Source organism: Gigantopelta aegis, chromosome 4 (genome assembly GCF_016097555.1).
Source record: "Gigantopelta aegis isolate Gae_Host chromosome 4, Gae_host_genome, whole genome shotgun sequence".
NCBI lineage: Eukaryota > Metazoa > Mollusca > Gastropoda > Neomphalida > Peltospiridae > Gigantopelta > Gigantopelta aegis.
In genome coordinates, this window is record NC_054702.1 from 8,832,526 (window position 1) to 8,858,253 (window position 25,728).

The window sequence follows — 25,728 nt, forward strand, 5'->3', positions numbered from 1 at the left end:
CAAAAATTAATCCCGTAGTCAGAAGGTTAATCCAACAGTAAGCCAGAATACAGAAGTAGACTAGATTACAGTGAAGTATGTTAAAGGCGCTCTGTCACGGATGGTTGACCTAATTAATCCCGTAATCAGAAGGTTAATCCAACAGTAAGCCAGAATACAGAAGTAGACTAGATTACAGTGAAGTATGTTAAAGGCGCTCTGTCACGGATGGTTGACCTAATTAATCCCGTAGTCAGAAGGTTAATCCAACAGTAAGCCAGAATACAGAAGTAGACTAGATTACAGTGAAGTATGTTAAAGGCGCTCTGTCACGGATGGTTGACCTAATTAATCCCGTAGTCAGAAGGTTAATCCAACAGTAAGCCAGAATACAGAAGTAGACTAGATTACAGTGAAGTATGTTAAAGGCGCTCTGTCACGGATGGTTGACCTAATTAATCCCGTAGTCAGAAGGTTAATCCAACAGTAAGCCAGAATACAGAAGTAGACTAGATTACAGTGAAGTATGTTAAAGGCGCTCTGTCACGGATGGTTGACCTAATTAATCCCGTAGTCAGAAGGTTAATCCAACAGTAAGCCAGAATACAGAAGTAGACTAGATTACAGTGAAGTATGTTAAAGGCGCTCTGTCACGGATGGTTGACCTAATTAATCCCGTAGTCAGAAGGTTAATCCAACAGTAAGCCAGAATACAGAAGTAGACTAGATTACAGTGAAGTATGTTAAAGGCGCTCTGTCACGGATGGTTGACCTAATTAATGACGTAACAAAGTATTATCTTAAAATATATACATTTGATTTGTCGCTAAAAGTACTTTATTTAACCATCTACATAACTACCATAACCCACTAATTACTGATATTTTATAAAAAAATAATTGAATTATGTCAACGGTCCATAATTCAGGAAAAAATAACGGCTATTTGGAGCGAAGAGGTGTGACGTATTATTTTTATAGTCACGTGATGGGCAACCCTCAAATAACTGCATTGTCAAAACGATTTGCCAAGCTCGTGTAACGATCGAGAACGCTTGACCCTCCTATGTGACGTAGGGCAACTCGACAGAAAAACAATGAAAATAAGTTATAAAAAAATATATAAACATGTACTGAATGATAATAAGCTTATACATTAATTTATTTTAGCAACAGAAGCATTTTAAACGGTGACGATCCAACTAGTTAGGCCTTTGCATGTATAGATAAATTTATTGTTTGTTGTTCGCGGAAAAATCTAAACATCTAAACACCGCATTAATTTTTCAGTTTGTCAAATTTATTATTATATAAAATATGCTATAACTCCATGGGTAATTACAACTGGCTTGGAATAGGAATTATTACATTTTTAAAGAAGACTGTGAACTAGACAGTGTTTATATACGAAGTGGCTATATAAAAGACGGCCATGTATATGGCCTTTGCTAATGAAGGCTGCTTATATTCACAGCAAAAATGTATATAGGCAGTAAATAAGTATTTGATTAATCCATATTGCCGAACCACTTGGAACAAGAGGAATACATACTAAGTACAAACAGGGGAATGGGGGTTGAATATGAATCTAGCGGACCCTTTTGTGTACGCTTTCCATAGATACCTACCCAGTGTTTCTGCCGGAAAGAATTTTTGGGGTATGGCGCTATGAGATTAAATATTTACAATGTGTTTGCTGAATGCAACAGCAGTCGATAGGGGGTATGGGGGCTCTCCCCCAGAAATAATATATATATATATATATATATATATATATATATATATATGTGTGTGTGTATACATGTATATGGGAGGGGGCACAAGCCATATTTTTACGTTCTAAATTTGATAACTTCAAATTAGATGTACATAATGAAGTCAATTTTATTGACACGACATTGTAATCAACATACTAGTAAACAAATAGACAAGGCTTCATTTTCTAGTAATGCAGGACATTATTGTGCCACAGTGTTTTTTTGTCTTTGCAGGTGGCACATACCCATCTCCTTGTACAATTTTTTTTTTTTGTGATACATTTTTCAGGGAACATGTCTCGACCCCTCACCATAAACATTGCTCGCCTCCGTGTAGACCCCCTCCCCATTCTAAAATCCCTGCACATGCGTCTGCAGTGGTACTGTGTACGGAACTCCGTAAAAAAAAACCCAACAAAAACAAACAAACAAACAAACAAACAAAAAACCAACAACAAACAAATTAAACAACAAAATAACCCTCGCTCCCCCTCATCTCCCCAAAATTAATAAAATTAAAATAAATAATAATAATAATAATAATAATCGCTTGCTGAATCCCCTGCTTAAGCAAATTTTGTTTTCTGGGGGGTTTTCCCGATAATTGTCTGGCGGAGCGTGTCAACCCCTATAAACACTGCTCACCTCAGTCTAGACACCCCCTTGCTAAAATTCCTGCACACATGCTCACAGTGGTCCTCTGTACGATAGCTGGCCTCAGACCACAATTAATTTCGCTATATGTTTCTATATAGCCTTAGTGGCTATAACATTTTTATTAATATCAGCAGGCCCGTGAAGTTTTGTATGTACCTTTGCCTGCATGGGGGACACATACCCTGAAAAGGACAACCCCTGTTGTCCAGCTCTTTCTCCCAGCATATTGGTTTAAACAGACACACCCTCTAAACCAGGCCGGAGTACACCCATTTTACACAAAAAGCACTACTTTTGCATGGGCCGGAATTACCACAAACAAGTCTTCAATGTCAACAAGTTACACATGTTTACAAACTACATGCTATCCCCTGTCACTTCAGTCAAACAGTTGCCACTTCATAGCTGTCTGCCATGAAATAATCACAGTCAAACAGCAGACTACTTGCGCGGTCAAACTTCCGGATTTTGGACAACCAAATGGGAAGATAACTGTAATCTGAGGCCTATCAGTCCATTTTTTCCCCTAAAAACTGGCCCACATTAATGCATTCCAATGATATACATATTAAAGCAATGCTCGGTAAGTATCGGTATGTCACCTTTAAACTGAGAGTATACAGAGGCTGTGTTAAAACACCTACCACAGTGCCTTGCCATGGCCAATTTTAGCAATGGAAACTTGAGGGACACCAACTTCAAAATGTAATAACTTTATCAAATTTTGGAATTTCTTCATACAATGAGCAGCTATTTTTTCTTCTACATATGTTCTATCTGCACAGTGTTGTCTTGGAAAGATTTTGAAATATTTAAAGGAAAAAAAATCAATCATTAGATTTTACTTCATTTTTAATTAAATATTAAACTTAAATTTAAATTTCTGAAAAACAAAAAAATCTAAAACTGTAAAATTTTGCATTTTAGATATGATAAGTGGAGGCTTAGTAAAGATATGGTGACTGAATTCATGATACATTAGAAATGTGTCAGAGGGATGGTGAAAGTCACAAAATTGGGGCCATTTGCAACAAATGTTTACACACTAATTTCAGGGAAAATTAGACATGATAGGCCACATATTCAATTTTGACCTGCTGTATTTACTTAATCTACTTCATTTACTGTATTAGACATGTAGCCACTTTGTAAAAGGCAAAACAGTCCATATAAATGCATATTAATATGAATATGCCCTACAGATATTACTTAGGTATACACCATAATATTTGTTTTGTTGACGACAACTTTGAAAATGAAGATTTTGTCACAAAATGCTGATATAAATCCTACCAAGAGGTACTTGCACCATATTTTTCAGTTTCCAGTGATAATTGTTAACAAGTGTAGTCATGTGCCAGTGTCTGGGATACCTCAGTGTAGTATTTCTTGATTGGAAGGATGTTTGTAGTAATGACCACTGAATATGGATTATGGATTATTCTGCCATATGTATTACAAGCCAAATGTTAACCTTTTTGGCACATTTTCTGCAATAAACTTGACAAGTATACCAGCATCTGATTACTGAACACAATAAATACATTCAGACAGCATAGAATATTAGCCTATTAGATTTTCTAAGGATAAAAGACCATTTTTGAAAAATTACTGAAGTGTGTAATTTACATAAATGTAGGTGAAATGTATTATTAGAGTACTTAATCTTGTTAAAAACTGTATACTATTTATTTAAAGTGTTTAATTACATTTAGTAGTGATATATTCATTATATTTAGATCTTCTGTCCAATTGCAATAATTGAGAAACTCATTAAAATTCAATATGTAAAAAAAATTAAAATCTCAATATTGACTAACAAAATCCAACTTTTGCTCTTTTTTACCAAATTATTAGCTCAAAATTGTTAAAAAATATTGCAACAACCTGTAGTAACATCAGAGGTCATTTTATGCTATTTTGGAGGATACTGAAATTTAAAAGTTGAAAATTTTAATTTTAATTTTTAATAAATTCAAAAAAATGTTTTTTTAATTTAATAAAATATTTAGAAAATAAATAAATTAGTTTTCATATTCCTTGTGGTATGCACAATCAGTCTGTGTAATTTCACCTCTCTGGTTATAATACTTTCATCAGAATCAAGCATTTAACCGGTGTAATGTGTGAACTATATCAGGCCTCAGACCACAATTAATTTCGCTATATGTTTCTATATAGCCTTAGTGGCTATAACATTTTTATTAATATCAGCAGGCCCGTGAAGTTTTGTATGTACCTTTGCCTGCATGGGGGACACATACCCTGAAAAGGACAACCTCTGTTGTCCAGCTCTTTCTCCCAGCATATTGGTTTAAACAGACACACCCTCTAAACCAGGCCGGAGTACACCCATTTTACACAAAAAGCACTACTTTTGCATGGGCCGGAATTACCACAAACAAGTCTTCAATGTCAACAAGTTACACATGTTTACAAACTACATGCTATCCCCTGTCACTTCAGTCAAACAGTTGCCACTTCATAGCTGTCTGCCATGAAATAATCACAGTCAAACAGCAGACTACTTGCGCGGTCAAACTTCCGGATTTTGGACAACCAAATGGGAAGATAACTGTAATCTGAGGCCTAGCTCCGTAAAAAAAAAAAAAAAGACACCCCCCCCCACCCCCCTAAAAAATAAATAAATAAATAAAAACAATAAAAAATTAAAATAAACCAAAAAACAAATAATAATAATAATCAAAAAGTTTTTTTGTTTGTTATATTTTTTGGGGGGGTGGGAGAGGGGGAGGTTTGTCAAGAAATAATATATTTTAAATTATTTTAAAGTCTCTACGGCAGCCGTACACTGTATATACAATTCAAATGTACTTTACACGGCTGTCGAATATATAGCCTCATCAATACTCAGTTTTGTCGTACATTTTAGACTCCTAATAAAAGAGTTACAATTTTTAAAAACGAAGCTGCTCACAGGTTGCCATAGGATTCCCTCAATCGTGGTTCAATTAAAATGTTTTGGGTGATGCAATAGCAAGATATGGTAATCCAAATTAATGTAATTGTCATTTATAATCCATATTTAGAGAAATAAGGCCCACTAAATCTGTGATTGAGCGCCTTTAAGTAGAACAAATTAATGCAAAGCATTCTCATTAATAGATCCACTGCTCTCGGCTTCAACAAGTAAAACAAAATGTCAATACTGTATTTTTTTCATATTTATAACATTATTTCAATTTAATTATTTTAAAAAGATTGAAAGTAATCAAAACACTTTTAATTTTAGATTTGTACTAAAACTAGGCAACAGAAGGTAATTAAATATATAAAAATAGATTTACAGGCATTTACTGCTAATTGCATGGTCACATGATACCTATTTAGCTATTTTTAATATAATAAAGTCATATTTATTATAATATGAATTTTGTACATATTGAAAACATGTTTTTTAAATTTTAAAGAAAAATGACCATCCTATCATTGTCAAGATCATACATTCATAAACCTCACAATAACATTTAAAACCATTATAGTATTTGGTATGGATTTTTACTTAGTTTTTTGGGTTTTATTTTTTAGGGGGTTGGGGGTTGGGGTCCTGTTGCCTATTACATGTTATCTACATGTAGGTCACAAGTAAATGCAGTCTTCACCATACTGACATTCTTTTGATGTGTCTGACCTGTTTGATTGTACATTCTATAGTTTAAAAATCTGTGAGACTGGTATGTTTCATCAAGGCAGATGACAAACTGAACATCATTTCATAGTGAAAATGTACAAGTTTGAGTTTTGCAAGAATAAAAAAATTAAACAATGCACCAGTAAAACGGACATTTTAAAAAATGAGACTATCATTTTGAGAGAAATCAAGGTGTTCAACAGAACTAACTATACTGATGGTTAATGACACAGAATATTTAAATGCTTTATTAGGTGAAGATAAACATTTATCATATAATATCTTACATTTTCAGTGCAATCAAAGTATGTGATATTTTTAAGAATTTGATAACTTTGCAAATTAGATGTAAATTAGTCAAGGTCTCGGCACTAGGTTTATTGACATTTAAGCAAACGTACTTGAGTGACACTCCATGATTGACGTATGCATTCATAGTCATGAAATAAAAAGATTTCAATGGCAATTTGACACTGAAAGATGTCCAGCGTTCAGAAAACAAAAAACGTTAGGCATAACTTTATTTTGATGTAAGGACATCCAAAATGACGTCATTCGAGTTTGTCGTCATTTCCATTCAAAAATATACCGCACCACATATTCTTATGTCATTTGAATATCTAGTAATGGTGGACTGGAATTAAAGTTGCGTGTACAGTTTACAAAAACATGTTGTATTAAGCTTGAGCTTATATGATAAAGAGATTATTACCCTCGTGTATTTCGGTATCGTCAATATAAAAACACTCTGGTAATAACCTCTATGTATCCAATATGAGAGAGTTAGTTTAATCAGTTATAAGACTTGTATGTATATACTGAGACACAATAACTGTACCAAGTTCATTTAATGACAGGTACCAAAGACATTGGCTGGGACAATGAATATATATATATATATATATACTGGGAAAATAATAATAATAATGAATATCAAACTGTATGTGGTAAATTTTAGCAGGGGATATAACTCCTGTTGTAAATGTTTGCATTAGCTGTATGAATTGAATCTATTGTATAGTGAACAAAACATGCAAAATGTTCACCATAATGTTCACATATAGATACCACAATCAGTTGTATAGGATATTTAACAAGGGACTATCCTTTTATCATTCAAAGAGGAGCATGTTTTATAATTTTGCTCATTACTCAAAACTGCTGCTTGTAACCAATGTAACCCAGTGAAATTGTACGAGGAATACAGATAATGTAAATGTTCAAATTCACTGACATTAAAAACACTATATTGAGTTTGCTGCTACTGTAACAAATTTAAGACTAAATAAGGAGTGTTTTTCTTACCATTATCATTAGAACCATCAGCAACATAACGATATTCTCAATTAAAAAACTGAGCATACTACATGAGTGGCAATTAGATACAAATAATTTATCTTACAAGGAGTTGTTAGAAAACGTATCCAACATGCAAAAGCACAGGGTGTTTTTCATTGGATGGTATGCATTGGTGACCTGATTACAACCTCGGAGCAGCCAGTTGTATGTCTTTAAAATTTTATAGCACATACAAGTATGTGTTATCAAAATAACGGACCAATGTTCTTATCAACGGGTGTGTAAGAAATGTATTTAATGTGTGATTTGAGTTGTTAACAAGATTATATCAGTAGGAAACATCTCACAGTGGCAGCAAATTCATTACATGTGCCCTCCCAATATTATCCATTTCATGTGAACCAAGATGTGTTGAATGACAATAGGAATAAAACTAAATATGTCTCGATTATCCTTCATGTTTAATTATGGAATGTCTGTTATTTCCGTTATGTTCATCAAGGTATGAACAAAAAAATCCTTCACAAACTGTGAATTGGTGAAGCCGATTTTTCTGGTCCATACCCAGATGAACATAAAAGAAATAACAAACAATACTTATAATTAAATTTCAAACATACTAATAATAACACTAAAAGTTCATATTTTATTTTGAACAATTGTTTCGTTCTTCAACAATAATGCTAAGTAAGACAAATTACCACTATAAAGTGATGTCATCAGACATGACATTCCCTGACATTATATTTACGTTCATCGAGAAATGAACAAACATGCGTTGCTACGACTGGACCAATGGGATTAATTGCAATGAATGTAACAGATATTTAATTATTCAGGTCTGACAATTACCTTCATAATATATTTTTCATCAATCAACACGTTAATCAGTGTGTAAAGTGGGCGAAATTCTATTGCATTAACTGTATACTTCAAACTGTTCAGCCCATCTACCTTCATCCGCTTCTTTGCTGAATTAAGCAAAGCAAACCTGAAAAGAAAAGAATATTTGTTTAACGACATTTTTTAAACTTTAGCGATTTGGTGTCGAACATGTACATGTATGCTGTAGCTTTCTTCGACACTTATTAAAGAGATAGGAACTCTTCTATCACCACAAAGGCTACTCTGATTTTTTTTAAAAGCAGCAAGAGATTTTTTATAAGCCTATTTCTCACATACAGGACATATCACTGCCTTTGATTACCAGTCAGGCTTTGACAAATGTTCAAAAAACCCACAGGGCTAGTGAATTCGTGATTTCCACTGCCTATAAAGATGAAGTACAAAAAAAATCAAAATATATTTAGGAAGAAATTTTGGCTAAGGTTGACAACAGTCACTTTTTGCACTGTTGTTTTGGCTTCATACACAATAAATATAGCATATAATGGTAATTATTGATGTGATATATTTGATGAATGGTATGTTTTATTTATTTCATCTTTAAAAACTTAAATTTAATATTTTGTCTAAAATTATAACAAATAAAAACATACCAATATGTAAACTGCATTGCCTGCTCTCATAACCATTTTGACAGGAGTCAAAGTATGGTACAGTTTTTATTTGAATGTGGCGAAGCATTGTAATAATATAGCTAATTCTGAATTTGAATGACGTCAATATTCCAGTGATCTTAATTTGCATCGCCTATCACCACCAATAAACTGGGTACATGACATTTTTGTTTTAAGAACAGTGGGAAAATTCCAATGTAAAATGTTTAGTTTCAACTTTACTAATGCACCTGACTGCATTTGAAAAATCCATGTGATTAAAAATTGTATGCAGCAGGGATTTTCAGTGAAAGATATGTTATATTTATTGTGAACAAAGCCAAAACAAGAGTGCCAAAATTAACTGTTGTCGACCGTAGTCCAAATTTCTTTTTAAATACAACTTGATATTTTTTTTTTGACTGCAGTCCTTCTAGGTAGTACTATACCAAATAACTTCCGGCTGGGTCAAAGTTCGAGGTGCACCGAACTTTTGATAGAGAAGTGAACACCACAAGTCCTGTGATTGGTTATAAATGTGAGTGTGTTGGTTGTAAAAAATAATAGTTTCATCTGGGTAAAATAAATGTGCAATTTTATTTCATCTAGTACCAATGTGTCAAGTAGCCTTGTGCTTGAAACATGTATGGGGTACCTGTAAAAAAAAGTACTCAAATTTTGTGCGAAACTAGGGTAGTCATAGACGCTACCCGTTATCTCAGAAACGAGCAGCTTGACCCCCATTTTTTTCTGATTCACTTTAAGTGTAAGGGGTGGTAGTATTTATATCCGTGGCGTTTATGTCGGTTGATACGTTGCAGGTAGGAGTTTTAGCCGCATATGTTACTATTGTCGTCTATGGGATTTTATTTGGTAGTATACACCCTCTAACAATTGTTTTTGATTTACTTTAAGGGTGAGGGGTGGTAGTATTTATATCCATGGTGTATATGTTGATTGATGCACTGCATGGAGGAGTTTTAGCCACATACATGTTACAATTGTCAACTATGGGATTTGATTTCGTGGTGTGCACCCTATATAATTTACTCTATTCTGACAGGACAACATTCCTAAAACACTTAATATTATCAAATAGGACATCAGTATGAAAAACAGGTCAAGAAAAGGATGTTAGAAACTGACTTTTGTCTACTTTTAACTAAGTAAGCTGTTAAATTTAAAGTTATAAAAATTGTTTGCCATTTTTTGGTAACAGTCACAAATTTGTGATTGTTATTTGTTGATAAATTCTTTTAAAATGTACATGTTGTTATTTAAACACAGCACTCACTCATTCAGAACAAATATATCCATTTGTTATTCTCTAACCAATGAAATAAGAAACCCACTGCATCCACATGGTTAATCATGAATAAAATATTAGCAATCTTAAAATTTAGTGAAATCCAAATTAGTGACAAATTAGCGATATAAATTTTTAAAAAACAAAATTACCTTAAGTTACAGAAGGATCATCTAAAAGAATACTTTTGATAAACATGTATACATATATTTTGATGTTATGCAATGCACATTATTGCCAGTCATAAATAGTCTGAATCATCAAAATGAAGCTGCTTACATAAATACAGCATTTGATTTATTTAATCAATAGCATGTTGTATGTTCAGTTAATTACCGACAAAACAATCAAACAAGTCTTTCGGGACAGTCTACTGTATTCATAGGGGTTATCATTGATCAAAAGTAACATGGACGTCTATAACTGGAGGCAAGTAAGAAAGACTTTATCAATTATATGTGTAAATTTAAACAACTACTACTTTAAAAATATCATAAAAATTGAAAAAAAACCCACAAAAATAATACTTACCTTTTCACACATGAACATTATTTAGGTAAAATTTACATAACTTTTTAAATGACAATATGAGAAAAAGTTATTAAAATGGTACCTTCCTAATGTGTTTTTCGATTAAAAAACATAAATTAAAATGAAACTGTCTGTCACTTTTACCTGCTCTTATTAACTTCATTCGTTTTCTCTCGGCCATGCTTTATCATTTTGTACCGAGCTATTGTTAATGGATACCGGATAATCTTAAGTCCATTTTGTACAATCCTGTAAGTACAACATTTTACTCATATTAAATTGACACAATTCAGCAAATGCAAATTTTGCACATATTATTTATCTATAATGCTTCAAGTATAAAAACAAATGTATATACTCATTTTATTATAAGTAACAAACAGCAAAATACTAAGAAAAACAATAACACATGACTAAATAGAAAAACTTTAGAAATCTATTTGAATTTTAACAAATATAGTTTTTAAAAAGTAATAAACTTCTCAAGAATTGGCAAAAATCAGACATTCATCATACTACAAGAGATTGAAAAGGTAGGACTACAAATTAAGAAAGAAAGAGAAAAGTCTAAATAATAATCACTCAAATTCCAATGATACTGTCCTTAAATTAAAAAACCAACTAAAAAGAACACAAACACTTCTGTCAAACTGCAGACAAAACCTTAAAAAGAAAACAAAGGAAAAACAATGCCTGCTGTTAAGGATTGAACACCTAATAAATCAGTTACAGACAGACACATGCACAGAAAATGTTCAACTACAAATGAGGGAAGAAAACTCAAATAAATACTCAAAAGATGTCATAAAATGTGTCATTGGATTAACTGGACAGGCAGAGGTGTCGGGCAAAAACTGTGGGTCTGTTATTGACATTGTTGCCAAAAATGTATTCCATGTTGAGCTGGATTCCAAGGATATACCATCAGAAAGATCATCCCTTCGATTCGTGGATACGGGTCATATACTAGCGAAGCGTCAACTGGCTGAAACTCTCCTGAAATCATCTCATGTTGATTTGCATTCTGATGGCACTTCAAGAGACCACAGTAAGGTAGTGGGGCACCAACTGTCGGCTGACAGACCTACTCATAATGAAAGGTTATTGATGTCATGTGGGTTTACTCCAGTCTGCAGAGAAGATACAGACACTCTTGTTGATGTAGCTTTTAATTTGTTGAATGAGTTGGCTGCATTGTATGATGATAGTGAAGCAGACCATATTTTTCAGTCCATGTTGAAAAATTTAACAGGTTTGATGAGTGACAGAGCTAGTGTTATGAAGTCATTTAATAAAGCTTTCAATGAAAAGAGAAAAAGTATTCTTGGGGTCGATGAAAATATGGAATTCCTACATTGCAATGCACATTTTCTTCTTGGATTAAGTACCGCATCAGACAAAGTTTTAAAAGAATGGGAGAAGGAACAGCAACATAAATTTGGCCGGGACTGTTTGGAAAAATTCAAGAGATTCTCCAGTTCAGAAAATGCAGGGTCCCGATTCATTAGAACAGCTTGTGACATACTTGGTCCTCGCGGTGATGAGAAAAGTGGATGCAAAGATATGTGGGAAGCATTTTGTAACATGCAAGGGATTCATTCAACAATCACAAGTTTCAAATCGAACAGATTTAACAATCTTTTTCAGGCAGCTGCCTCTCTACATCATCATAGAGATGACCTAATCAGCTTTCTTCAAAGTTACATGCCCACCTTGAACTTGAAACAAGAAAGTGTTATGTTTGATTCTAAATGTGATTCACTGGATGCTATCATCATTGCTCTTGGTATAATTTACCAAAAAGTGACAGGCCCTTACTGGATGTTGATGCGTATGGATGTCGAGTATTTGACCCTATACATTTACATAGTGGAAATGCATGAAGCTTTTGTCAGATGGGAACAAGATGCATGTGAGCTGTTGATAGAAAATGCACCACCTCTGTTTAGGCTTTCAGTGAAGAGCAACGTGTTTCCTGCCCTCTATGCCATCAGCGATACCAAAAGAAACAAAGTTCTTCTCATACATCAGAAACTAAGTGGTGCTTACCGTGGAGTTGTTGAACAACAGTTAGTAGATTTCTTACCAGGTGGTAGAAACCATCAAGTGGAAGATCAGCTAATCATTGACAAAATGAAACATTCCAAAATCACAAATTTGATTGGAGAGGAATGCTTTGGTGATTTGGACTTCAGTATTTTTAAACGTCGACATGCTTCCATTCACCATCATAGTACCATCAACATGTTGAAAAGAAACAAAACATCAGCCTGGTTCGATTCCAAAACTTCTGTTGAACAGGATGACTTACTGAGGATCTGTTCTCTGAAATCTGATGGGTTGAGACAAAAGCATATGCAGCTGCAAAAAAAAGCATTCTTGTCAAATGAAGAGAAATCTTATGTGAAAACAGGAAAATTAAGGAAAAAAAAGCAACAGATCTTACCAACACAAAACGAGAGATTTCAGACAAGGTAAAAGGACATGGTGGTCCTTGTTTGAATTCTGCTGAAGTTGAAACATTTTTGCAGGACATTACCCTTGTTAGAGCTAAACAGGAAGCCATTAAAAATGAAATACGCTTTCAAAAAACTGTACTAGGTGCCAAAAGTCCTTTTCTGAAGCTTTCTGGAACTCTTGAAACTCTGAAAAGCAACTTGAAGTTATTTCTTGGTGACAAGTCGCCTCTGGTGGATGTTCAGGATTCAGTAGAGGAAGAAGCTACAGACACTGTGGACCAACATGACGAGTTAAATGAAGATGATGATTTGGATGAAACCATCATTGATGAGTGCTGCTTCGGTACATTTGCTTTCAGTAAGCAGGGACAGTATATAGCTGTATACTATGACAATGACTATTTCATTGGGCAAGTAGTTAATGTAAAAAACAGTGAAGAAGCAGAGGTCAAATTTCTTCAAAAATGTGGCATACAATCAAACACGTTTAAGTGGCCAAGACTTGAAGAAATTGAAACTGTCTCATCAGTGTTTGTGTTTGACAGTGACATTGAGATGACAACATCAAATGGTAGAATGTGGTCTGTTCTATGTTCGGAAGCGTATTCAAAATTGTGCAAGAAATATCTGTTGTACAAACAGATGTATTGTTAAAAAACAAAATTGGCATATATGTTGATACATTTTTAATTCTGTATATACCAGACTACTTTTCAACTCACTGTTTAAATGCAAAAGACTAATGTGACTATTTTATGTTGTAAATATTTTTTCTACATGTTTTCCAATGGACAAATTCGAAAAATGGACAAAAAGTTCCAGGTATGTTATATGACAAATAATCAGATCTGAACAATGAATTTAACACAGATGCTGGTCCTGTGTATACCCAATCCACATGCCAAATTTCATGTACATAGTTATAATACTTTTTTAATTATAAATTTATGAAAATTTAAGATTTTCGTCATTTTGTGGCCTTTTTTTCCGCTCCCAATTTTTAACATTACGTCATTTTCAAGTAGCTGTAACTTATAAAGTTACACTCCTACAAAGCTGAAAAAAAATAGGTAGATATTATATAACTTGTTATACATATGACTTGTAATGCATTAGACCTGTAACATCATTACATTTTGTTTTGTGACCCCATAAAAATGGTGTCGAGACACATTTTTGTGCCTTTTTATCGATATAATTTTAATTTTTACAGGTAAAAAGCACTTTATAAATAATACTGTATTAAACCCATTTCATTTATTTTTGTTACAGATTAATACATACATTTTAATAATCATAAAAGAGTAATTGTCATTTATCTGTATTTTATGTTATTTCATGCCAAAAGGTGCACCCCATAGCATAAAAACGCTATTTGTATTTGTGTTTTTGGAAAAACGGGCATAACTTCAAAAATAATAGACATTAAAAAAATTATTTTTGTCAAATGCTTGTATTTCTTTACAGTATTATAAAAATGTATATTAACAGTGAAAATCAGTAAATGAAATTTTGACTGCCGGTACCTAAATAAAGTATACATTATGATCGCTTTTAAAAAAACATGTTATATTATACCACCACCAAAACACTCAAAAGGAAAACAGATACAATTTGTTTAGTGAAGTACAAAAGCTTTGTTATGACTGCTCATAAAGAAAGTACTGTTACCATGTGTTGAATATTTAAATCAGGTCTGAAACAAAAAGTAACTGTACAGAACCATGTTGAACAATTCCAATTCAATTCCCGTTGTGACACTGCATAGTTTTTAAAGCTCCACATCATCAGGATCACATCAACATTTAAAATAGTGGAAAACACATAGTGACATCACAAAATCAGTTTTGGGAAGTCACATGAAAATATAATATTCTCTGATGTTTTAAATTAGTATGCTACATTGTAACTTGTGTTTTAAACTGGTATGATATATTGTAATTGGTGTTTAAAAGTGGTATAATAGAATGCAACTGTTGATTTAAAACTGGTATGATTGTAACTGTTGATTTAAAACTGGTATGATTGTAACTGGTGTTTTAAACTGATATGAGTGTAACTGGTGTTATAAACTGATATGATTGTAACTGGTGTTTTAAACTGGTATGATTGTAACTGGTGTTTTAAACTGGTATGATTGTAACTGGTGTTTTAAACTGATATGACTAACTGGTGTTATACAATGATATGAATAACTGGAGTTATAAACTGATATGACTGTACCTGGAGTTATAAACTGGTATGATTGTAACTGGTGTTTTAAACTGGTATGATTGCACTAACTGGTGTTTTAAAGTATTATGATTGTAACTGGTGTTTTAAACTGGTATGATAGATTGTAACTAGTACGATAAAAGTATCTGGTATAATAAATGTTAACTTGTATTATACAATGTAACTGGTATGATAGATGGTAACTTATAGATTTAACTTGTATAGATAGATTGTAACTTGTATGCTAGATGGTAAATGGTATGATAGTTTGTAAGCAATATGATAAATTGCAACTGGAATGATAGATTGTAAAGTAGTATAGATTGTAAGTAGTATGCTAGATTGTTATTGGTATTATTAATTGTAACTGGTATGATAGACTGCAGCTGGTATGATTGGTATGATAAGATTGTAACTGGTATGACAGACAGTATCTGGTATGACAGATTGTAACTGGCATAACTGATTGCATCTGGTATGACAGATTGTAACTGGTATGACAGATTGTATCTGGTATGATTGATTGTAACTGGTATGACAGATTAAATCTGGTATGATTGATTGTATCTGATGACAGATTGTATCTGGTATGACTGATTGTATCTGGTATAAGATTTTAACTGGTATGATAAAGATTTTAAGTTGTATGATGAATTTGTTAAGTGGTACAATAAGATTTAACTGGTATAAGAATTGAAACATTATATCTGGTAAGATAACCATTGTAACTGGTATGATAACATTGTAACTGGTATAACATAACATTGTAACTGGTATGATAATATTGTAACTGGTATGATAACATTGTAACTGGTATAACATTGTAGCTAGAATGATAACCATTGTAGCTGGTATGATTAACCATTGTAGCTGGTATGATAACATTGTAACTGGTATGATAACATTGTAACTGGTATGATAACATTGTAACTGGTATAACATTGTAGCTGGTATGATAACCATTATAGCTGGTATGATTAACCATTGTAGCTGATATGATAACATTGTAACTGGTATGATTAACCATTCTAATGGGTATGATAACATTGTAACTGGTATGATACGCATTGTATCTGGTATGACAACATTGTAACTGGTATGATAAGCATTGTATCTGGTATGATAACATTGTAACTGGTATGATAAGCATTGTAACTGGTATGATAACATTGTAACTGGTATGATAAGCATTGTAACTGGCATGATAACATTGTAACTGGTATGACAACATTGTAACTGGTATGATAAGCATTGTAACTGGTATGACAACATTGTAACTGGTATGATAACATTGTAACTGGTATGATAAGCATTGTAACTGGCATGATAACCATTGTAACTGGTAACTGGCATGATAACCATTGTAACTGGCATGATAACCATTGTAACTGGCATGATAACATTGTAACTGGTATGATAACATTGTAACTGGTATGATAACATTGTAACTGGCATGATAACCATTGTAACTGGTATGATAACATTGTAACTTGTATAACATTGTATCTGGTATGATAACATTGTAACTGGCATGATAACCATTGTAACTGGTATGATAACATTATAACTTGTATAACAACATTGTTACTTGTATGATACATTTGTTAAGTGGTGTTTTAAAGCAGGTCAAACCTCTGGGACATGTCATCATCTTCTCCACCCCAGCCGAAATACTTGTTAGAAAATCCATTAACTTTCTCCATATGCTCCTTGGATAGAGCGCTGACACCACCAAATATTCCAGTGTATGGTAAACTAACAAAACAAAGAGAAAACAATATCAAATCATCTGACAGCTGAAACTGATACAAACAAATTATACTTTAACAGAACAAATTTATTCAAACAATTTGTAAACTACATTTTAACAAGTAAAAACGAGAAAGCAATATTATATACAAATCATGATGTGGTGGGGTTTTTTTACAAGAAAATGTACAAAAAATTATTATCCGATATGAAGAAATTACCTAAAAACTAAATTATGACAGAAAATCTATACAAAAAGAATATTAACCAGTAAATTTTGTAAAACTTTTTTATTAGCTTTGAATTTGTGATTAGATTTTATTTTAAAAGCATAAGCATTTCAGGATATGTTTAATATGTTTCTCACTAACACTGCAGTTAATACCACAGCATTTGATATTTTGAGCATGAGTAATAGTTGAATGAACCCAATGGTTAAAATGATGCACCACTCAGACTTAGAACTGTCAGGCAGGGTTGGCTCTGGATGAGCAAAACATTTTGCCAAATTATCTTATAAACTTCAAAAATGGCAGAATACCAGTTATTTTCTATTAAAATGTAATGCAATTGTTTCGCCAAATTAAAATACAATTCTCCAACTGTTTTTAAAATTTGCATTTGGCGAATTTGGTGACTGCTAGAGCTGGCCTCACAGCCAAGCAGAAGCCGCACTGACTCATCTCTTATTAACAACTACACTCTGTCCTTGATAGACAGTCCATATTACTAGAGCTGTGTGCCCACCCAGGATACACAGAGCCTCAATTGTAACTGGATGTGATTCTAAAAGCATGGAATCTGACAAACATACTGGATGCGAGTGAAATATGACAGACTTACTTGTATTTGAATTTATCAATGGCAGCAGACATGTGGCGAGGATTGTCAGGACAGGTGTAGAGATTGAGGTCGTTCTCGGGAATGAGGTCGACATCGTGGAAGAAGAAACACTGATAGTCATAGATCTTGAGGGTCTCCTTGAATCCGATGTTCATCAGCATTGCACGGTTAAACCGCGTCGGCAGAGCCTGTGTGTTAAGTTAAACAAACATTCTGAGGGTACTGCTAAAACAATACGTACTGGGCCCAACTAAGTTTCATGTCTCCTAAGTTCAAAAGCCATAACTCTGTCAAAAAATAGGCAAATTACCATTAAAGTTAAACTTGATGGGCTGGTAGCCCTGGGAATAATAATGATACGTGTGCGCCGTAACATATGAAAATATACAACTTGGCATGACATCAGAAACCAAGTAAATGTGGTTTAAGTGTTACGTTATATAATGTTTTACACTTGTTTTATGCATTGTTTGATTTGATAAAAGTTTAGAAGATGAAATTATCTTTGTCAATTTCAAATATATATGTAACGTAAAATATCAGGCAAATAAAAAACAGAAACAATATTGATTTCAGATAAATAAATTTTACTTGAGTTGGTGATTGTAATGTCTTGTATACACATGTATATAACAACACAAATGCGACTTTATTACATTGTGGTTCTGACAAAAATTATAAATATATATATGAAGTGTTCAGGGGCAAAACGCGATATAAACCATTTTCTTTCTTGTTTTTAGTTAAAGCCATTATTGTATGTCTGTAAGGGCTAATCGTAGGCCTGCTGATTTGCCGCAAAACGAGATTGATCCTTGTGGAATTGTATTGGTTATATCCCGTTATTTTTGTATCAAAACACGATATACGCCAATTAAAAACATCACTTTTGCTGAAAATCAAAAATGGATACATCGCGTTTTGCGCCTGAACTCTTCATATATATATATATATATATATATATATATATATATATATATATATATATATATATATATATATATATATATATATATATATGTATGTATAAAGACATGGCCATTTAAGGGGAGGCTCACACTTCACAAAAACATGTAAAATTTATATCTTAAATGGCTCCTAAGGGGAGCTACACAAATGTATTAATCACATAACTCAGTCTGGGTTTTTTATCACAGCAGGTCTGCATATATCAAGTTTAGGTGACACAGTAACACAGATACCACATGTACATCTGAGACTCTAGAACTATACATTAGGTGTTATCTATATTAGCTAAGTGCCTATCAGCCTACTCTAGAACTATACATTAGGTGTTATCTATATTAGCTGTGTGCCTATCAGCCTACTCTAGAACTATACATTAGGTGTTATCTATATTAGCTGTGTGCCTATCAGCCTACTCTAGAACTATACATTAGGTGTTATCTATATTAGCTGTGTGCCTATCAGCCTACTCTAGAACTATACATTAGGTGTTATCTATATTAGCTGTGTGCCTATCAGCCTACGGGACTCTAGAACTATACATTAGGTGTTATCTATATTAGCTGTGTGCCTATCAGCCTACTCTAGAACTATACATTAGGTGTTATCTATATTAGCTGTGTGCCTATCAGCCTACTCTAGAACTATACATTAGGTGTTATCTATATTAGCTGTGTGGCTATCAGCCTACGAGACTCTAGAACTATACATTAGGTGTTATCTATATTAGCTGTGTGCCTATCAGCCTACTCTAGAACTATACATTAGGTGTTATCTATATTAGCTGTGTGGCTATCAGCCTACGAGACTAGAACTATACATTAGGTGTTATCTATATTAGCTGTGTGCCTATCAGCCTACTCTAGAACTATACATTAGATGTTATCTATATTAGCTGTGTGGCTATCAGCCTACGAGACTCTAGAACTATACATTAGGTGTTATCTATATTAGCTGTGTGCCTATCAGTCTACTCTAGAACTATACATTAGGTGTTATCTATATTAGCTGTGTGCCTATCAGTCTACTCTAGAACTATACATTAGGTGTTATCTATATTAGCTGTGTGGCTATCAGCCTACTCTAGAACTATACATTAGGTGTTATCTATATTAGCTGTGTGGCTATCAGCCTACAAGACTCTAGAACTATACATTAGGTGTTATCTATACTCTTCAAAAGAAGAAACGCAAAACCACATTGTCGTAACAGAGTCCGATAATTACCAAATGTTGCAGGATTGTTCACAATTCACTCTAGTCCATTGTGAGTAAGTGATAGGACACACCACCAAGGTCAAGGTCATCTGGAGTCAATACCGGGTGTGGCCTCCGCGTGTGTTGACAACTGCCTGGCACCGCCTGCCCATTGAAGCAACCAGAGTACGGATGACGTCCCGGGGGATGGTGGCCCACTCGGCCTGCAAGGCTGCTGCCAGCTCGGGCAGGGTCTGGGGCTGTGGTTGTCGCTGTCGGAGGCGTCGGTCCAACTCGTCCCATAGATGCTCAATTGGGTTCAAATCCGGTGATATCGATGGCCAAGGAAGGACATTAATGTTGTTGTTCTGTAGGAAAGCCGTTGTGAGACGTGCTGTGTGAGGCCTGGCGTTGTCATGTTGGAACACTGCGTTGGCGTTGGCCATAACTGGAACGATGTGTGGCCGGAGGATCTGGTCAATGTAGCCCTCTGCATTCAGGTTGCCCTGCACGTGGACCAGGTCAGTTCTGCCAGTGTGTGAGATGGCTGCCCACACCATGACACTACCCCCACTGAATCTGTCCACTTCCTGCACGCAGTTTGCCGCATAACGTTCACCACGATGCCTATACACGCGACATCTTCCATCATGACGTCGGAGCAGAAATCGGGACTCGTCACTGAACCACACCTGTCTCCATCGCAGTTGAGGCCATTGTCGATGAATCTGGCACCACTGCAGTCGGAGTCGACGGTGTTGTGGTGTTAAGATGACACCTCGAACTGGACGTCTGGCACGAATTCCTACCTCACGTAGGCGGTTCCGTACGGTCTGGTCGGATATCCTGCGCAAACCTGGTATTGCTGCGGCTGTGGAGGTGGCAGTAGTCAATCGTTCCCGAAGGTGGCGTACCCGGATGTAGCGGTCCTGCCCGGGGGTAGTGACCCGTGGTCGACCGGATCTAGGGAGGTCACGTGTTGATCCATGTTGCTGGTAACGGTCCCACAGTCTGGAGATGGTGCTTGGGGACACATGGAATGCCCTGGCAACGGCCGTTCTGGATTCGCCTGCGTCTAGTCGGCCGATGGCATTGTTTCTCTGCGGTTCACTGAGACGTGGCATGTTCTGGATTGTCAACTGTCGGCCAGATACAGAGGCCAGGCAAGCGAACACCCTGCACTTTTATACTGTCGGTGTTCATGTTGCACATGCAGACAACGCACGTGCAGTGGTGACATGGTTTGCACGTGGCTGCGTTTTTGCGAATATTCACATTTTGGAACTTTATTGTACAGTAGCTGCGTTTTATCGAATGTAACCGTGGGAATGTGTTTGGGACATGCAATGACCTTATATTCACAAAGCATGAACCGGTAGGAAACATAAAATCGGAGTTATAACCCATTTGTACCCTTTTGCGTTTCTTTTTTTGAAGAGTATATATTAGCTAAGTGCCTATCAGCCTACTCTAGAACTATACATTAGGTGTTATCTATATTAGCTGTATGGCTATCAGCCTACGAGACTCTAGAACTATACATTAGGAGTTATCTATATTAGCTGTGTGGCTATCAGCCTACAAGACTCTAGAACTATACATTAGGTGTTATCTATATTAGCTAAGTGCCTATCAGCCTACTCTAGAACTATACATTAGGTGTTATCTATATTAGCTGTATGGCTATCAGCCTACAAGACTCTAGAACTATACATTAGGTGTTATCTATATTAGCTGTGTGGCTATCAGCCTACGAGACTCTAGAACTATACATTAGGAGTTATCTATATTAGCTGTGTGGCTATCAGCCTACAAGACTCTAGAACTATACATTAGGTGTTATCTATATTAGCTGTGTGGCTATCAGCCTACTCTAGAACTATACATTAGGTGTTATCTATATTAGCTGTGTGGCTATCAGCCTACAAGACTCTAGAACTATACATTAGGTGTTATCTATATTAGCTAAGTGCCTATCAGCCTACTCTAGAACTATACATTAGGTGTTATCTATATTAGCTGTATGGCTATCAGCCTACGAGACACTAGAACTATACATTAGGTGTTATCTATATTAGCTAAGTGCCTATCAGCCTACTCTAGAACTATACATTAGGTGTTATCTATATTAGCTGTGTGGCTATCAGCCGACTCTAGAACTATACATTAGGTGTTATCTATATTAGCTAAGTGCCTATCAGCCTACTCTAGAACTATACATTAGGTGTTATCTATATTAGCTGTGTGCCTATCAGCCTACTCTAGAACTATACATTAGGTGTTATCTATATTAGCTGTGTGGCTATCAGCCGACTCTAGAACTATACATTAGGTGTTATCTATATTAGCTGTGTGCCTATCAGCCTACTCTAGAACTATACATTAGGTGTTATCTATATTAGCTGTGTGGCTATCAGCCGACTCTAGAATTATACATTAGGTGTTATCTATATTAGCTGTGTGCCTATCAGCCTACTCTAGAACTATACATTAGGTGTTATCTATATTAGCTGTGTGGCTATCAGCCTACGAGACTCTAGAACTATACATTAGGTGTTATCTATATTAGCTGTGTGCCTATCAGCCTACTCTAGAACTATACATTAGGTGTTATCTATATTAGCTGTGTGCCTATCAGCCTACTCTAGAACTATACATTAGGTGTTATCTATATTAGCTGTGTGGCTATCAGCCTACTCTAGAACTATACATTAGGTGTTATCTATATTAGCTGTGTGGCTATCAGCCTACAAGACTCTAGAACTATACATTAGGTGTTATCTATATTAGCTGTGTGCCTATCAGCCTACTCTAGAACTATACATTAGGTGTTATCTATATTAGCTGTGTGCCTATCAGCCTACTCTAGAACTATACATTAGGTGTTATCTATATTAGCTGTGTGGCTATCAGCCTACTCTAGAACTATACATTAGATGTTATCTATATTAGCTGTGTGGCTATCAGCCTACAAGACTCTAGAACTATACATTAGGTGTTATCTATATTAGCTGTGTGGCTATCAGCCTACTCTAGAACTATACATTAGGTGTTATCTATATTAGCTGTGTGGCTATCAGCCTACTCTAGAACTATACATTAGGTGTTATCTATATTAGCTGTGTGCCTATCAGCCTACGAGACTCTAGAACTATACATTAGGTGTTATCTATATTAGCTGTGTGCCTATCAGCCTACTCTAGAACTATACATTAAGTGTTATCTATATTAGCTGTGTGGCTATCAGCCTACTCTAGAACTATACATTAGGTGTTATCTATATTAGCTGTGTGCCTATCAGCCTACTCTAGAACTATACATTAGGTGTTATCTATATTAGCTGTGTGGCTATCAGCCTACGAGACTCTAGAACTATACATTAGGTGTTATCTATATTAGCTGTGTGCCTATCAGCCTACTCTAGAACTATACATTAGGTGTTATCTATATTAGCTGTGTGCCTATCAGCCTACTCTAGAACTATACATTAGGTGTTATCTATATTAGCTGTGTGGCTATCAGCCTACTCTAGAACTATACATTAGGTGTTATCTATATTAGCTGTGTGGCTATCAGTCTACAAGACTCTAGAACTATACATTAGGTGTTATCTATATTAGCTGTGTGCCTATCAGCCTACTCTAGAACTATACATTAGGTGTTATCTATATTAGCTGTGTGCCTATCAGCCTACTCTAGAACTATACATTAGGTGTTATCTATATTAGCTGTGTGGCTATCAGCCTACAAGACTCTAGAACTATACATTAGGTGTTATCTATATTAGCTGTGTGCCTATCAGCCTACTCTAGAACTATACATTAGGTGTTATCTATATTAGCTAAGTGCCTATCAGCCTACTCTAGAACTATACATTAGGTGTTATCTATATTAGCTGTGTGCCTATCAGCCTACGAGACTCTAGAACTATACATTAGGAGTTATCTATATTAGCTGTGTGGCTATCAGCCTACAAGACTCTAGAACTATACATTAGGTGTTATCTATATTAGCTGTATGGCTATCAGCCTACGAGACTCTAGAACTATACATTAGGAGTTATCTATATTAGCTGTGTGGCTATCAGCCTACGAGACTCTAGATCTATACATTAGGTGTTATCTATATTAGCTGTGTGGCTATCAGCCTACGAGACTCTAGAACTATACATTAGGTGTTATCTATATTAGCTGTGTGGCTATCAGCCTACGAGACTCTAGAACTATACATTAGGTGTTATCTATATTAGCTGTATGGCTATCAGTCTACTCTAGAACTATACATTAGGTGTTATCTATATTAGCTGTGTGCCTATCAGCCTACGAGACTCTAGAACTATACATTAGGTGTTATCTATATTAGCTGTATGGCTATCAGCCTACGAGACTCTAGAACTATACATTAGGTGTTATCTATATTAGCTGTGTGCCTATCAGCCTACTCTAGAACTATACATTAGGTGTTATCTATATTAGCTGTATGGCTATCAGCCTACGAGACTCTAGAACTATACATTAGGTGTTATCTATATTAGCTGTGTGGCTATCAGCCTACGAGACTCTAGAACTATACATTAGGTGTTATCTATATTAGCTGTGTGGCTATCAGCCTACGAGACTCTAGAACTATACATTAGGTGTTATCTATATTAGCTGTATGGCTATCAGCCTACAAGACTCTAGAACTATACATTAGGTGTTATCTATATTAGCTGTATGGCTATCAGTCTACTCTAGAACTATACATTAGGTGTTATCTGTATTAGCTGTGTGCCTATCAGCCTACGAGACTCTAGAACTATACATTAGGTGTTATCTATATTAGCTGTGTGCCTATCAGCCTACGAGACTCTAGAACTATATATTACGTGTTATCTATATTAGCTGTGTGCCTATCAGCCTACTCTAGAACTATACATTAGGTGTTATCTATATTAGCTGTATGGCTATCAGCCTACGAGACTCTAGAACTATACATTAGGTGTTATCTATATTAGCTGTGTGGCTATCAGCCTACGAGACTCTAGAACTATACATTAGGTGTTATCTATATTAGCTGTGTGGCTATCAGCCTACGGACTCTAGAACTATACATTAGGTGTTATCTATATTAGCTGTATGGCTATCAGCCTACAAGACTCTAGAACTATACATTAGGTGTTATCTATATTAGCTGTATGGCTATCAGTCTACTCTAGAACTATACATTAGGTGTTATCTGTATTAGCTGTGTGCCTATCAGCCTACGAGACTCTAGAACTATACATTAGGTGTTATCTATATTAGCTGTGTGCCTATCAGCCTACGAGACTCTAGAACTATATATTACGTGTTATCTATATTAGCTGTGTGCCTATCAGCCTACGAGACTCTAGAACTATACATTAGGTGTTATCTATATTAGCTGTGTGGCTATCAGCCTACGACACTCTAGAACTATACATTAGGTGTTGTCTATATTAGCTGTGTGCCTATCAGCCTACGAGACTCTAGAACTATATATTAGGTGTTATCTATATTATTCTTTTATTGCGTAAAATTATTTTCAAAAACTACGACTGGATTTGATCTGAAATGCTCATAAAAAAAACCTACATTTAGATATACCGGTAGTATAGGTAAG

At 34.9% G+C, this 25,728-nt stretch overlaps 1 protein-coding gene across 1 annotated transcript in view; it reads right to left on the reverse strand.

Annotated features, from left to right (window-relative positions):
• The window catches only part of LOC121372623 (beta-1,4-N-acetylgalactosaminyltransferase bre-4-like), a 55,191-nt gene that overhangs the window by 2,436 nt on the left and 27,027 nt on the right, over positions 1–25,728 (reverse strand). Inside the window, exons 4-7 of the mRNA XM_041499048.1 lie at positions 17,945–18,132; positions 16,985–17,107; positions 10,824–10,928; positions 8,196–8,334 (exon numbers count right to left, since the gene is read on the reverse strand). Of these exons, the coding sequence (XP_041354982.1) occupies positions 8,196–8,334; positions 10,824–10,928; positions 16,985–17,107; positions 17,945–18,132 (555 nt within the window). The remainder of the gene's footprint in view (positions 1–8,195; positions 8,335–10,823; positions 10,929–16,984; positions 17,108–17,944; positions 18,133–25,728) is intronic.